The sequence below is a fragment of the Oreochromis niloticus genome, linkage group LG11 (assembly GCF_001858045.2).
Source record: "Oreochromis niloticus isolate F11D_XX linkage group LG11, O_niloticus_UMD_NMBU, whole genome shotgun sequence".
Taxonomy (NCBI): domain Eukaryota; kingdom Metazoa; phylum Chordata; class Actinopteri; order Cichliformes; family Cichlidae; genus Oreochromis; species Oreochromis niloticus.
The window spans coordinates 2,142,773-2,160,179 of record NC_031976.2 but is presented as its reverse complement, the minus strand read 5'-3'; the positions used below and the strand labels follow the sequence as shown (position 1 = coordinate 2,160,179).

At 43.3% G+C, this 17,407-nt stretch overlaps 1 protein-coding gene across 1 annotated transcript in view; it reads left to right on the top strand.

Annotated features, from left to right (window-relative positions):
* Positions 1 to 16,263, top strand: part of znrf2b (zinc and ring finger 2b) — a 50,695-nt gene extending 34,432 nt beyond the window's left edge. The window contains 3 exon segments of the mRNA XM_005472374.4: positions 9,423 to 9,528; positions 12,306 to 12,381; positions 12,461 to 16,263. Of these exon segments, the coding sequence (XP_005472431.2) occupies positions 9,423 to 9,528; positions 12,306 to 12,363 (164 nt within the window). The 3' untranslated portion in view covers positions 12,364 to 12,381; positions 12,461 to 16,263.
* The last annotated feature ends 1,144 nt before the right edge of the window (positions 16,264 to 17,407 follow it).

Here is a 17,407-nt window from a genome sequence, read left to right as displayed (position 1 = left end):
CAGTAGACTGCAGATTGAGTAAACTGAATTCTGTTTTCTTACCGCTCACAATTCAAGTGCATTAGCCTAGCTGAGGTGGCCGCTGCAGGGCCAATAACGGTGGCCAATCATGTGACCAGTCTGTAGCCATGTGCATGAAACGTGATTGGATGAAACAGCGATATCCACCTTAGCTGCTTCATTTACGTTGGTGAGGCGATGAGGCAGCTTGTGGATTATTCACCAAGAGCCATGCACATGTAGGTGACATGGCTTATATTTTTTCTGTAAAGAGTTATACGATGTTATAAGATGTCACCTTTCCACCCCGTAGATAAGAAAAACAAGAGTCCCTGCAGCCTGATGCTTGCTTTGACTTCTAATTATGATGTACATAAATGTAAATTAAACTAACTGTACCAAACCAAAATAGAGCTGTCAGACTGAAATAACGAAAAGAACTTAACGGAAGTTATGCGAGCTTAATAATGTCACTCTCTTCCTTCCAGAAGACTTATAATTATCCTCAAGATGAAACTTTTATATGAATTAGCCAGTCAGCTCTCTGCTTATGTAACAGGATCTTCCTCTTGCAGTTTGAAAAATTTAGTATAATCTTCATGTAATATTTCCCAAACTGCATAGCTGTGGTTGCCTGAGGGTTGCTTCTTGCATTAGGCAGATATCTCTTCTGTATTTAAGGATATCAAATGTTTCGTTGTTTCCTCTGCTAAACATGAGTATGGGCTTTTAAAATACTGCCCACAGTGAAGTTACAGGAAGCTACGAGATGCAATCACGTTTCCCTGCAGATTTTACAGATGCGCTCTGCTGCCACTGTCAGCAAAGGGTGATCTGTTTTGATAAAGATTTCTTAAATTTGGTTTTCTGAGCTGAGAGGACCTTATTACTGTTCCAAAATAAACATGAAAACTCACTCTGTGTAACACCATCGCCTACATTTATATGATCATTTAATCAGCAGTAACTAACCTGTAGTTCACTTCAGTTTTTTTTATATAGCACCATTTGACAACCAGTGTGATTGGTGTTTGTCTCTGTGTGTTAGCCCTGCAACAGAATACAGAATAAAGAGGAACGATGGAAATATGTGGCTCAGAGGTCGGAGGTCAGCTCGTACTGTTATTATGTCAAAAAGTCCTTGGACAAAATACCGAACCCCAGTGCATCCATTAGAGAAAGTTCTTAAATAAATAACAACTTAAGAACTAAATTGCTTCATGAATGCTTCATGAGTGCACTAATGAGGCTTGTAGTGAAGCATGCACAGTTAAGAGTTGATAGGCACTATACCACTAAAAAGAAACCCATAGGAGTGGATCATGGGAATCCACAAAAAGAAGGCTCCGCCCCCCGTGATACAAAGCCAGTGCTGTTTCAAATGTTAATAAAAACAAAATGCAATGATTTGCATAAATCAAATGTTCTACTTTGAGACACTCTAGGAATCACAAGTAAGATACTCTTGATGCCCCTGTGATTGTGTTACCATGGGTCCTAAAATATGATGCAGTCTGATCATTCAGGAATTTGTAAAAGAAGGTTTTTAAATTCATTTGTCAGGATGTGGATTTGACAGGGAGCCTGTTTCATGCTGGAAGTCAGCATCAGCGGTGTGTTTGTCTTGTCTTATATTCCTCCTAATAGTTGCTGATTGGGCACATATGCAATGTCTGATCATATTTTTGGCTTATCTCACTTCTTCTTGGGTTTCCTACACATGAACAACACAAAAATCAGGGCTGACAAACTGAGCTCTGTTAGATTTGGTGATTGCCGTTATTCATATCTGTGTTCATCTTTTTAAACTAGCCTGCTCTAAAAATGGATGCGGCCCATTTTCAAGTCTTCATTACGTGTTTAGTGGTAATTCAACAAAATTCTGTCACAGATGATGCACATTGTCAACGATCTAATGCAGGACTTGATGATGGTCATGCTTTGTCTTCTTTGAATCATTCGTTAATCACCAATTAGCCTAACGCCAATAAATGGATGTTTTTGAACTGTGGAGGGACGCCCCAGTAAGGGGGGTACATCCACACTCCAAACAGATTATGAACTCCAACTCAGTGTGAGGCAGCATTGCTAATCACTGTGCCACTGTGTTCCAGGTTCCATTTTGTCTTGCCATTTACATCATTACAGTTAAAATATCATAGAAATTCTGTGGCTACTTTATTTATGAACATTAGCTTGGGTATTATCTGAAACTGTGGGGAAGTAGACCTTTGAAAAGTTATACTTTTGGTTCCACTGGCAAAAATTTTGCTGTTAAAAAAATCCATGCCCTCCATTTTTTTTACCCCTCAGGCATTAAAGACTGTATTGTCGTCACCCTGCCGACATGAACGCCCAAGTTTGTAACGACGATAACCCGAGAATGAGGCTACGCAGGATTTTCACATTTATACCTTTGGTGTATCTGCTGAGAGACTGAGCGTAGCACTGGCAGCCACCAGTATTTATGTGAATCTGTGGAGATACTTGAGATGTTTAGGTGAAAAAATTCTAAATGGAACATGTTTGTTGCTGTTGTCTGCAGTTGTCCATATCCTGATATAAAGAATACATTTTTGATTGGTTATATGACCTATACCTGCCTCTCGCCCTACGATAGCTGGGATAGGCTCCAGCCTCCCATCAAAGACAATGGATGGATATGACTTATATCCAGTCATCACTGCCAATTAGAAATGCTGTCGATGAGCACAAGAGACCAGCAGCAGTTCTTCAGAGAGGGCTGGCAGCAGCTGATCATTGGTAATCATTTTATTCTGAAAGAAGATAAAAAAATCCAGCCTGACGAGCAGGTGGACATCACCACTGAGTGGCACATAGAGAAACCGTTCTGATGATTGAAAGGATTTTGATCATCAGATATAAGCAGGAAGTCAGCTGCTTTTCCATATGACTTCCTTGACTTCTGAGTTATTTTTGTGTCATGCAAAATCAGTTAATCACGCAGGTAACGTGACTGTTCTGTGATCTGCCGCCCTGGCTCGATGCTCGATGTATGTGCATCGTGGTCATGAGCAGGTCCGTCCCAACCCTAACGCCTAAGTGCAGTGAGAGCAGCAGGGATCATGTCTGTTTTATAAAAGCATTCTTTACACACACAACAAAACCTCATCTCGTACTTGTTTCACAGCATGGACCCACTTTCATTTCCTGATTCAGGATCTTGACAGTAGTGAAGTTTAACAGGCATCAAGCGCAGTGAGCGTAGTACAGCAGCATCTCTGGTGTGTTCATGCCATGTCTCTGTTTGACAAAGCCTTATTTCTCACTTCTCCTCTCTCTCTAAGTCTGAACACATCTCAGCTCATACCAACACTCTGCTCAGTGTTTCCCTTTCAGCTGAGTGCTTTCAGGCCAAGTTGAGTTCCTCTTTGAGTAAGCCCACTTCCTGTTCAGCTGGGACTGATTCCTCTCTGTCTTCCTGTCTCTCAGTCATGTGATAGTCCCTGTCTGAGCAGATGCTGCAATATGGAGAACGCTGTCAGCTAAAGAAGGAATGCAAACAATGAACACTATCTGTCTATCTTTGATCCTCCAGCCATGCGTCCATGCACCCATCTTCTTGCAATGATCCAAAGTTGGGTTAAAAATGCAGCAGGGTATTCCAGATGATCTCAAAGCATTCCCAGGCCAGATAAGATATATAATCTCTCCACTGGGATCTTTGTCCAGTTGAATGTGCCAGAAAAATGGTGATCAAGCTGCGAGGTGATCTACTGGGATAATGTAGAGCTGTGAGATGGGGCCTGATTATTGCTCACTGCTGTTTTCTGTTAGCTGGTGGCATCACCTGGTGCATTTAGGAGATCGCTGCATAGAGTCATAGCTAGCTGCCTTTTTAGGTACTAACATGGCTCTTGCTTTCAGACATGCCCATGCTTGTCTCGTTACACTGACTGGGGAAAGTAAATGCATGGTGTTGCTATAGCAATGATATTGTATTATGACATTTTTATATGATGTAAAAATGGCACAGTCTAAAGCCTGAGCAGGGATATTTTAATTTTGTGACATTACACGTGTATCAAAAAGTAAAGTAAAGCATAGCAGCTCTGCTAAGCTTGCCATGTTTCTTATTACCCTGCGTGATTTTGTCTGAGTGATCACAGCTGCTCCCTGCTGTTTGTGCCTTTCTAGGAAAATAATAAGCTGTTCAAGTCTTTCCACTCTTACCACACACTCACACACAGTCACATGACCGTGAAGATCTGTAATCAGCATGTTTATATTCCTTTCAGTTGTTTGCTTTTGGTCGCTCAAGGACAACCCTTCATTATGTCACACACACTCACAAACACACACTAGCAGGTGCAGGTAACAATAGTGTAACCATTGACTGGAGTATTGAGTCTGTTGTTTTGTTTGGCGCTGGTGCTGTGAGTGTGTCGAAAGCAGCAGCACAGCAGAGACAGAGTAAAGGTGAAGGCCTCGTGTCGTTGCACGCTGGGGCTTGGCCTTGAACTGCTGTTTATTTTCACACACATGCACACAGACCTGTGCTCGCTAAATGCATGTGGCTCTGCTTCATGACACAGACACACAACCACAGCAGCTGTTACATGTTTATAAGATGACAGGTGCTGCCCGGCTGAAGCCGGCGATGCTCCCTTGACCTCGTTCCTGGTTTCTAACCTGCAGTGAGACAGACTGAAGACACTGTCAGAGAAAGTGCTCGAAGCATGGGCCATATCACATTATTCACATCATATACTTCTATCATCATGTGCTCATTTCATGGCGTAAACACGTCACCCCATTAAGCAGTTGATTACGCTCATGTGTGTCACGCAGCACAAAGTTATTTAAGTTGTGAAGGTGAAGGCAAATATGTCTGGAAGCTTTACTGCCGAAGATTTAATCCCCAAAAGAGCAGCTGCTTCAGTGTGTGGGAAATGATTTTGGATATCAACAAGCAGGTACAGAACAGAACACTATAATATGCAAGTAGTGCATCGAGAGGGGGAAACACTGCTAACTTATTTCACTATCTCAACTAGAGCTGGGCGATATAAGATTTTTTCATATCACGATATGTTTTTTCATTTCAGGCGATAACGATATATATCATGATATAAGCCAAATAACTATATTTGTAAGATTTAAATGTGCCGTTGCTCACAAGTAAAATGTGAAATAATCAGCAGCTTGTTTTGATTTAAATATTTATTTCCCATAATAAGTTCAACAGGGCAGATGTACTTAAGGAACATGAGACTTCAGTTTCAGATAAATAAAGGCAAATATTGCAAACTACACAAAAGGCAGCCGCTAAAGCGTTTAAGTTTCAAAACAGAAAAAACAAACAGACTAAATTGTCGATTCCACTTAGAAACAAAATATTAATTCTAAAAATAAATCTTAGGTCGTTTTACAGAAGAACAGACAAAATTGACTAACTTTTGTCAATATCAAATAAACTGAGAACTAAAAGGAAATTCTCAATCTCTCCTTGTTGTATAGCTTAGCTTTTCAAACAGTTTTAACAGTGACTTTAGTCTGACAAAAGCCGAATGACGAATCAGCGCTTTCAGTCAGAGATTGAGCATGCACCGCTTTATTGTATTTCCAGACTTGCTTTCGGCACAATTTACAGTGCGCGCTACTCTGTTTTTTGTCAGACTTGAAATAGCCGAAATACCTTCACACTACGGAACTTCTGTGGCCCTTCCGTTCGACAAGCTCTCCGGCATTGGAACCATCATCGTTTTTTCTTCGGTAACCTTCGCTCACGCTCTCGGTTCATTTTTCTCTAGTCGGCAAACTCCTTTCCTTCATTACCCGGGCTGCACGGCTGCAAAAACAAATACACATGTGCGCCTTGGCGCTTGTGCTGCACGTAACAAGTCACGTGACGTGACGCTGCGGCTGTGATTGGTTCGGCTCTGCGCTACTTAATTTGGATTGGCTGTTCTGTTTTTTCTTTTAAGAGGACAAGAGAGATGAGGCCTATCGCAATAGTTAAATTTTTCTGTCGAGAAAAAGTTATTTCGCAATACATATCGTTATCGTTCTATCGCCCAGCTCTAGTCTCAACCATCGTAGTCTGTGCCAGGACTGTCTGAAAGGATGTGAGGAACACTCTGGGTGGTGGATCACTCTGCATCGACCACGGAGTTATGGTCAAGTAGGACGACAGAGCCTTACCTCAGTCTGACTGTGCACTATATTAACAGCAGGTGGGAGCTGTGCGCCTCAAACCTCGAGACCAGCTACTTTCCCAAGGATCACACATCTTAGATTCGGTAGTGGATTTTATTTTGTAGGAGCCAGTTGAGGTAGTTTGGGCATCTGATAAGGACGCCTCCTGGGTGAGTTACGGGCAGGTCCCACAAGGAGGAGGCCCCAGGGCAGACCCAGGGCACGCTGGAGAGATGGCCTGGGAACACCGTGGTGTTCCCTCGGACAAGCTGGAGGAGTTGGCTGGAGAGAGGGAGGTCTGGGTTTCTCTGCTTAGGCTGCTGCCCCCGTGACCAGAAGCAGAAGATGATGGATTTTATTTTGTAATACTATTTATGTTTTATGTTGACTTTTTCAATTCAAAGAACAGAGGGAGAATTTGTATTTTTATACTTGAATACGCTGCTGAATAAACTATTCCACTAAAAGTTACATGTATGATTTATATTTTTTAAGTTTTTATAAAATATTTCAAGGCAGCCTGTTATGTTTATGCTGTCGAATTAATAACACCCACATCGTCAAATTTATCATTATGGTGAGAATCCTCTGAAGTATCGTGATATTATGTAGGGCCCATATCCCCATCCCGAGAGACAGAAGCTGCAGCTCAGAGGTCAGCCTGCTGCAGTGAGATCCATCCACGGCGGATGGATCTACATATTTGATTTGGCACAGATTTTACTCTGCGTGTCCTTCCTCACACAGCTCTCTTGTGTATCTGGGTTTTTTGTTTCCTCCCAGTCTCAAACTGGAGATCTTGTGCATGTTAGAGTGGAAAACTATCCTCCGAGGCTAAAGTGTTTTTCGCGTCTTGTTTTAGTTGTTTTGCCCTAATGCTTTTGAATGCTTTTTAACACTGGAGTCTGTGGAGACCCACTCTCTGTAGGAGCCACCCCTGAGTGGCACTAAAGGAACTGCGGTGTGTTCTGTGTCTGCGATGGCTCATGTTTTAGCTCTAGAGATTTCCCCTTCCAACCTTTAGATACAGTCTGTGGTTCATCCCAGTGTGCAAACCAGTATGAAGACAATAGGCAGTTCTGCAGTTAAAGACATTAATGCTGGAGGATGAAGAGCTGGAATGAAAGGAAGTTCTGACTTCTTTGCAAAGGGTAAATATATCAGCAGCTAATGGAATATGACATGAAGGGCAGCTCTTTGACACAAATGTTATGGAACCCAATCTATCAAATTCTCATCATGCAAGCTGTGGTTTTTGGGTCGTGTGCATCACAGTCCCAGGGGCATGGTAACAACAGATTACTGGTTTTGACTCGACATAGTGTGCATCAGTTTTTGCCCCTCACCTGTAAAGGTGGGGTATTAATGTGGGTGGAAACCATGTTTGTGAACATCACAACTTAGGAACAAGGTGACGTAGGATTTTCACATTGAAACCATAGTTGCATCTATGGGGGCAGGGATAGCTCAGTAGGTAAAAGCGGTTGCCCCATGATCGGAAGGTCAGGGGTTCGGTACCCCTGAGCAAGTTACCGTCCCTACACACTGCTCCCCGGGCGCTGCACTGGTGGCTGCCCACTGCTTCACTGAGTGAATGGGTTAAATGCAGAGAAGAATTTCCCCACGGGGATCAATAAAAAGTGTACATTATTATTATTATCTACTAAATACCAGTTGTCTAAAAATGCAGAATATCCGACAACTCAAGAAGACGTCATCTCCTCATCTAGGATTTTAAAAATTGATACGATAAGTGCATCTGCCAGGAGTCTGAGAGGGAGAACTGACAGCCACCAGTATTTTCATTTTAGCTTCTCATGCTCGTCCACACTGTTTTGCACGTGCGCTTAAATGTGCAGAATTCACAAACATACATGTGGAAGCACAGACAGACAGCGTCTCACTGATGGGACAGCATCATCTACATGAGTATTACAAACCTCTCACTGACTGGCTGCCCGGCCCAGACTGTCAGTGTGTTAAAGATGCTTTTGCCCTCGGCTGAGCTGGGTGCCATGTGCTGCTGCCCATAATAACAGGCTTTTGCAGGCCTATGTGGGTTAATCCACTGTTACATAAGGCCAATCCTAATGACTGTGTGTTTTGCTGCAGGTGATGGGTTTAATGGTGCACATGCTGAGTTCCACTCTAGAGCCGGACCCATGCTATTCATAGCATGAACACACACACAGTAACATCACACACTGTAAGGGGCGCTGAGCAGAGGTGGAGGCTATCTGGTGGGCTCCTACCCACAGTACAAAACTGAGTGTGGAAACACTGATGGATAAAGATTTAAATACTTCTGACAAAGTCGTGCTGCCTTCAGGGAAATCTAGAAATTTCAGCTGCTTGAACAGCATGACCTTAGCTCTCTACACGTTATGATCATCCAGAATATCATCCAGATACATTCATTTAATCCAGCACAGCATGCAACACACCTCCTAATCATATTGCCTCTGATTGCCACCAAAAACCCTTCTCATGTGTTTGCGTTCCCGCATTTATGTTGTGCCATTTCCAAGATCTTAAAAGTTTTAAAAGAATACATGGAGTGATCTCACGGAGAATGTGTTTGTATGTTATTTAAATCAGGCAAAGCTTCAGTTCAAACACTTCATGAAGTCGAGCTGATCCCAGAGCCTGGCCATATCAGCTGATGAAACAGCTGATCCCCTCCTGCATACACCTCACACAGGTTGTGCTTTTTAAGCTGTTTTAGTCTACCAGCAGTTGATGCATATGTGCAAGCCACTTTGCAGCCCAGCTCCACCTCTTTTGATGCTGTCAGTAATCATATCATTACCACTGATGACTGCTGTGTTCTGTGCTGGGATTTTCTTACAGAGCGGACCAAAGACAGAGCTGCGTTTCCCAAAACACAATGGTCCCGACTGAGATATAAGAGTAGCACAGTGCACGTCTAGTAAACAGAAACACCACTGTCGCTATACTGAATAATTTTGCCAGGACGACCTTTATTTTCATGTAAATATAATTGTTGAACTGTCAAAATCAGTATGGAGGACGTGTGGCTGCGCTGTAATACTAACTTACAGTGCAACTGAAAGCTGCGCGCCGTCTCTGCTTTTACACTGACGCTACCACTAATTAAGAAAGCTCTAACAGATCACATGTTCACGTTGGTTTAAACACACTAGATTTTACTGCAGTTCTGTTTTGCCAACAGAGGCTGTGTGTTGTGTTATGAGTCGTCCTATAATCCCAGTCATGTCTGTGGTGCTGTGTGTTTGTTCCAGAGGACGTCCTGCCTCGGGATGCAGGAGAATGTGCCATCTGCCTGGAGGAGCTGCAACAGGGAGACACCATCGCTCGCCTGCCCTGCCTCTGCATCTACCATAAAGGGTTGGAGCCTCGTTTGTTTTCCTTTCCATCTAATAGTACAGTGGTCCCAGCTGTGGTGTGGCCTTAGTGACACAGATAAGTGCCAGGAAGTCTTTGTAAGGGATTACAAGCTTCCTTCAGCCACTTCACTGCCTGCATTTCCATCACAGTGAGGACTTGTGAAGATTAGGCAAACAAATGCTGGGTGTCCAGGCAGAGATGTTCTTATTGATCTTACTGATTACAGTCTCACACTCATATTTGGCTGCACTGAACAAACCAGTCCGCTCTTTAGTTCACCCCCTGAAAGTGTTCCTGTGCTGAGATCAGTCAGAGAGACGGTAAAACAGAAGAGCGAACTTTGGAAGATACCCACTTGATTTGACTGCTGAAGCCTAAGCGAGCTTCAGAGGAGGGATGTGTTTTGCATAGTGGTATGTGGCTCTTGTCCCTCATCATGAACAGGAGAAATGAGAACAGCACACAAACATGGCTATAACAGAAAGAGGAAGCAGCAGTGTCAGTTTAAACTGATGCAAAATTGAGGTTCAGGGTTAAAAAAGAACAGTCATGCTGACAGCGAGGGACGAGTGGGACGAGTACTTGAGTCACGCTGTCACATTATGTCACAGAGGGCCTAGATTGGGCTTAAAGTGGATTTATTGATATTAGTTTCAGTATTTACTGAACTGGCCTGTCAGCTGGTATCAGCTCACTGTTTTAAGATGAGCCCCAGACTTTATAATGTCTTGGCTGCAGTTTTATAGCCACATGGTAACTTTAGTCCTTCTTTTAATAACTGAATATGAATGTGGCCTTTTCTGGCTGCTGCCCTTTCAGAGATGCTACAAGCTTAAAGTTTAGACCAGGACACACAGACATCCTTTAATATGACAGCACTCACACCACTGAACATTACTTCTTCACCTTTGAGCTTTCATTAGTTTCAGGTAAAGACTGTATGTAAAAGATGGACAAGTCTGACCTATGAGTACTAAAATGCTTTAAAGGCCAGCGATGGGTGACTCTTTCTCCGAGCTTGACCTCAGCAAACACTGCCCAGGTGACTTTATGGTTTCAGCTGGTAGTGTGAGGTCAGACAGTGGAAAACATGAGGTTCATTTTGTAAGTTATAGTCAGAAAGCAGGATAAACCGGAGTGTGCTCATTGGCTAATGAAATGTGAGTCTTGCATCAGCCTTCAAGGCACCAAGAGCAGCGGTGAAAACCGTCAGCTTGAGGTTTTGAGGCTTCACTAACCAAGAGGAAGCCACAGTGGCCGTCCACCTTTTATATGCAGTTTATGTTTCAGCTGTTTTTCATATAAACACTGTCTGTGTTTTTAATGAACTGGACAGAGGTCGTTTTGATTCCTCCTAAAGTGTGGATCTACATACATAAATACATTAGGATATTATAAGTATGTAAAGCATGTTTTGCTGATAGTTATTAATAATGTTTCGAATTCAAGTCATTTGAAGGAGGAAAGTGTTTAACCCTTTAAAGCCGGTCGGAGCGGACACGCTCCATTTTGCGTAACTATTTTTAAATCCCGGTAGCACTGCAACCACGTAAGCTAGCGCAATAATTTTTTTGCATATGAAACCGGAGGAGTTGTTCTTACATCTTAAGCCATCAGCTTGTCCTAGGTCACGGTTTCCTTCCACATATAGCTTTGCAAAAACTGCATAAAAAGCACTTGCAGCAACAAAAACATAATATTCCAGAAACAGGCTTTGCCGATCCGATCAGCTGTTCATAATACTTCCTACGTCCATCAGCGTGAACTATTGCATGTCCGCCATGACCTGCCCGAAACCGGAAGTGACGTCATTTTGCGGAAATGTAGTTTTTTACCATCGGCGCCTCATGAGCCTATACTGTTTTTTTTTAAGTTATGTTTGACTTTATGACTTTCTGTGTCATTTCTGGGATGCTTAGGACTCATATTGCACTGCTGGAAATAGTTTATTTTGATGCACATGCTGTTATTTTGCAAATTTGCATTATAATATTTATTTTCGTTTTTCCTGCAGTATATGAAAATTGGTGTATTTCAAAAATAAAACTATGAAGACACTTAAAATAGATTTCCTGTGGAGGGAAACTAGTTTGTGCAACTTTTTTGTATTTACAGTTTTGAGGGATAAGCCTCTTAAATTTCTCTAAGTAGAAATATATGTTAAAAAAAGAAAAACGATTTTCAATTTTTTTGTAGTTTATTGCACTTTTTTGCAATTTATGTAATTATTATGCACTTAATGCATACATATTATTAAAATTTGGGCTATAATGGTTGTATTGATGTATATCAACTTGAAATGCTCCCAAAAATGGCTCCACAGCATGTAAAAATATAATATAAGCTCTGGCGGACTTGGTTCTATGGTAGGTCTTCAAGTGTTTAACTGCTTTGTTCTTTCCTGACATTGTCAGATCACGTTAGAACCCACTGTGGTGTTCTGAAGGTGAAAGAGAAAACACCTGTGCTTTCCTTAGCCTCAGTGGGTCAAGTCCAACTCAGTCCACTTCATTACAAATGACATATAATAAAAATACGCGTGACGAGACTACTGCACACCAGCAGGTGTCGCCAGAGGCAGCAAAGTGGACTTCATGAGCTCCAGGTTTCCTTTATTAATATGCTTTGTACCACATGAACAAGTGAAAATAGCCGTAGGTGTGGTAAGGTGTAAAGTTTGATGAGGCGCATCGTGGCGGAATGACTCGGGCAGCATCGCTCTTCTCGCGCTCCACGCTGTCTCACAGACTCCTCCCGTCTTGTTTTTTCTCCTGCAGCTGTATCGACGAGTGGTTTGAGGTGAACAGGTCCTGTCCTGAGCATCCATCGGATTAAAGCTTTTTCATTGCACAGGTAAAATCCACATCCACAGACGTAAGATAGTATTTTTTTTTTAAATGTCAGCATCTGATACTTTCCTGTGTGATTTCAGGTACATGAGCGGTCCCACAGAGGGATCTGCAAAAATGAAATCCCTGGATTCAGGGACTCTGCTGGACTCTATGACCACTGTGATCGGTTAACACCCTTCCTCCCACAACCCACCCACCCAATAATGTAGTACCACAGTGTGCCAAATCTCATTTAAGCAATCTTCAGGGATACAAACTTGTGTTTTATGTTTAAGTTGCACATCTACACTCAGCGTCAGAGTTGACAGACTCCTCCATCTCCACATCGGACCCTTTCCAGCCCTGACAGTCGGGGCATGACAGCAGGCAGGGCTCTACTTCCTGACAGGGACGTATCAGCAGTTTGTACACCAGTATGGAGGAGGAGGAGGAGGGGAGTTGGAGGGAGACTGTTGGCTGACACGCTCCGACTCGCCCCCTCCCCTCCTCCGTCACCATCAGTGTCTCCCAGTGCCTTGTTGTAGCGACGCTCGGCACGCAGCAGGTAGGACAGAGGGGAGTCCAGACTACGGCCGAGCCGGCTGTCCTCCACCCAACGCCCTACAACCCCCACCACCACCAGGACCATCTTACCACAACTGCCATTCTACCCGAGCAGGAGAAACAAGCCAGAGACGGCGTGTCTGCGTCTGCAGCTTCTCGCAGCTGACAGTGCTGCTGCAAAAACGGTGCCAATCAACTGTGAATACTGTCTAAGACTCAGTCATCAGTGCTTTTTAGACCCCGCCCACACAGTGAAGGTCTTCAGGTACAGGAGCCCAGTCCATCTCTCACCAGCCTGAACCCACTGCAGCACATTGCTGCTACTTCTCTAACACGATAATTGTTCTGTTTGCCAGAATAATGTGACGCACAACAGCATGTGGAAAAATGAGACTAAATTAATAATCCAGCCATCCTGTTTTTTAACTGCTTATCCGACTTCAGCCGCGTCCACACAGGGAGCAGTCTGAGTCTCTTCTTTCCCTCAAGTTAGCCCACTTTCCTGGCTGGAAAAGGCTACAGCCCGACTTTTGGATATGTGGTTAAGAAAATGGATGGATGGATATTTTAACCCTCTGCTAGTAAAGACTTTAACTCAGCGTCACGTTCACAGACCAGACCCGTCTTCATCAGAACCTGAAATACTTTGTCCCCACCAGCAGATGTCAGTCTGTAGTTTTCCAGCAAAGCACCAGGATCTTGAGGTATAACATCCAGGCTGCCGTACATGTGGCTGCAAACGGCTCCAGTGCATGCTGCAGAACCTGCATGAACCTGCAGGATCGCTTATTCAACACCAGGGTAAAAAGCGTGTGAACAGAATATGTCATGACATAAATAATGTCTCGTTCCATCATGGACGGGATCTGGTAACGAGGCAATGTGGGAAAACCTTTGAAGACCTTCAGTTAAGTTCTTAGCTTTGTGTTCCTTCCTGTAAGAATTAGCTTCAGTTTTTTGATCACATCCGTCAGCTCTGTGTTCATTTCTGCATCATAACCGTAGCAGCTGCAGGTAAACCGAGCCGCTCAGAGTACAGTGTTATGTCTTTGTTGTTTGGGACACCAGACTGAGACAGTTTACTTGTGTGGAGCTGCAGGACTATAAAGGTACCAGGAAAACACTGTGAGCTCTGTGAGGTTTTTCCAGGCACTGACCGCTCACACTGGGAGTCAGCAACTTGATCTCGATCCTGGCAAATGCAGCAGTCCAGGTGCTGAGGCTGAGGAAACTTAAACTAAACAGAACTGGAGGGACTAACTGGACCTGTCTGTTTGGGGTTAGGTGTGCCTGAAGACCTCACTGAGGAACAGTGTGGACAGACTTTCAGTTTAAGAAAAACAAAACAAAAAAACTCCTTGATACTGATTTCACCAACAAGCTCACATTCAGCCTTAGAGGACGAGCTAAGCTCAAACCCATCTACTGATCCAGGGCTTGTGTGGATCCCAAAGCTCCAAAACATCTGAAACTTGTCATCCTTTTCCCGCAGTCTCTTTTGCCTGTGACTCCAAGACTAAATCCGCCCCTTCCTAATTGCCCAACCAGTTGGCGAGCGTTTGCTGGGGGTTGCAAAGAGGATGCTACACCAAAAACCTCCTTCCGGTTGCTTTGGTTGCGAGCAGATTGCCGTGGTCACCTTTAGATGATCGGTGAGTCGTTAGTGACCGTCTGAAGACAGGTCAGCAAACTCCATACAAACTATGAGTGACCACAGCAGTCTGTTAGTGACCAAGGCAGCAGCCTGTACCTCTCTGTGACCACTGACTACCACTACCACTCACCCACCAATCAGAGAACACACGTTTGCCACCAGGCAGCCACACAGTGATCTCCAGGCTTCTCATCTTGTAATTATCATCATTAAATGAACAATATGCAGTTTATTATTCAGTTTATGCTTGAAATCATGCAGAAGCTGCATCATGTTAGGGAGGTGGAAACAATGGCTACAAACCAGTTTTTTAAGATTTGTCATTTTGGTAATTGAACTTATTTACATAGTAAAGTGTTTGAAATCAAACATTAATATATTGTTTTAAATATGAGAATAATGGAAACATGTCTGTGTTTAGATGTGTGCCTTCTAGTTTGTAGAGACATGATCCTTTTTTTGTTTTGCAGTTTCTGTAGTTACTGCTCTCCACCACTGGGAGGCAGTGCACTCTCACTTATGATCTTGATGTGCTTGACCTTATTTTTGAGATCTTTATCGTGAAAGCAGGACAGGAAAGGTTCCTGTGTGGCCTCAGTAATCCCAGGGACTGTGAGAGAATGATTGTGGTGCAGAGGGAGGAAAAATCTTTTGTTTTTCTTATTAATAGAACAACCTTGGTAAACGTTTTATTATTGGTTTCCTACACATTCCTCAGACGCCGACTGATTTTAGGTGTGCGAAGTCAACATTCATTTTGTGCTTATATAAATATGTAAAAAGAATCACAGGCAGCAGTTTGTTTGGTTTTTCTATCTCCCAAAAATGATTTAATGGCTGAAAAGATTTTCTAATGATGTTTTTTATGATCATGATAAGTTTGCTTTTTATTGTGACTCTTGCTGCGTTTACCGTGTCTTCCATGACGTGTGTGTGTGTGTGTGTGTGTGTGTGTGTGTGTGTGTGTGTGTTGGGGGGTTTGTTATGTAAAAGTATGACGTTTTTTAAGGTGAAACACTGGACTCTGTGAAATGTAAACTTTTTACGTCATTAAAAGTTTTCATGAGCAAATGACAGAACTGCAGAACACGTCGACCCCTGTAGCCCCTCCTCTCACTAACCATTTTCACACAGTCCCTTATTGAACACAGACTGAGTGTTTGAGCCGATCTCTCGTGGGTCAGCTGGGAGTCCTGCTGATATACGAGCTGCTTTACTGTCGTTGTTGAATGTATTGAAACCTGTGTGGTTCTCTGGTGGGCGTTGGTGTAACCTGGAATGCAAACGGATCAAAATTTGGAGTTTTGGGATCCACCCCCGCACATTCATGACTACTGAATCATCACACTGTATTCTGGAAATCAGACGGCCACACAGAGATTAACCGAGCCCGGTGACGCGCTCCCGTCGCACAGTGGGCCTGCGGTTCCACGCAGTGCGTGGAGGCGGGATCGGTCGTAGCGACAGAGCGACCATGTGGCTGCTTGATGGACATCTCACAGGGCTTTGACTGTACCGTCATCTCTCACTCTGATCTGAATACTGCAAGACATTACAACCACTTTTTCCTAACTGATCATGCAGCTGATTCCTGTGAGCAGGTCTGACTGTCTTTTCATTTTTGTCTGTGAATTTATGAGGAAATGTGCAACAGATCTGGCCTTAATAGATGACTCTGACATTTCACTCTCCTGTCCGTGTGGGTTTTTGTATTTCCATCGTTTCACAATAACACAGACACCTCTAATACCGCTGTGGCTCTGACACCACGCTGGATCCTTGAACTTGAAAAGGTTTACAGGGAAGGCTGGTGTTAAATGAGAGCATGTTACGAGTGGAGTTTTAGAAAAGCTTCAATTATAGTTGCAACTTAGACTCTGTAGTAAAACATTTCCAGAGCTTTCTGCCACGTGGCGTGGTCTTCCTCAGGAGATGACGTTGTCTGTGAGCTCAGTATGGAACTTGGGTAATATCAGTACAGACTGAAGGCAAAGTTCCAAAAACTACAGTTTCTGTAAATGTCACTTGAGGCTCGTTCCCGTTCAGACCCCCGTGTAAACATGTCCCGCTCTGCTGCAGTAGCACATCTTTACAGCCTGGTACAGAAGCAAGTTGAGGAAAGTTCTCAGGAGTCAGCAGCTGTCATTTCACCCGTCGTCACTCGAAATCACCCAGTGTCAGTGACCTTTCATCCTCTGATGCCCTTTAAACTTGATTCAGACTTCTGCGGCTGATCTACGTCCTAGCTGACACTGTAACCACAAACTGTTTTCTGACATTTTACAGCTTTCCAAGTGAGAAAGACCTCCACAGATAAACAATTAAATGATAGAAAAGTTAAATTTTTTTTATAATGGGTCCACAATAAAGGTCGTATAGATAAACTGAGACATAATGTTGAAATATGTCTTCTTCTTTTTTCATATAAGAACATATGTGAGGGATTCATTGCATGGTTAAATACATTTACACTGACGGAGGTGTCTGACTGGCCCAGCTCGGGCTGTACGCATCTGTGATCTACCCTAATGTCAGCTGAGCAACTCCATCCAATCAGAGCACTGTAAATCTGTCTTAATTCAATTCAATTCAATTCAATTTTATTTATATAGCGCCAAATCACAACAAAAGTCGCCTCAAGGTGCTTTATATTGTACAGTAGATAGCACAATAATAAATACAGAGAAAAACCCAACAATCATATGACCCCCTATGAACAAGCACTTTGGCGACAGTGGGAAGGAAAAACTCCCTTTTAACAGGAAGAAACCTCCGACAGAACCAGGCTCAGGGAGGGGCGGGGCCATCTGCTGCGACCGGTTGGGGTGAA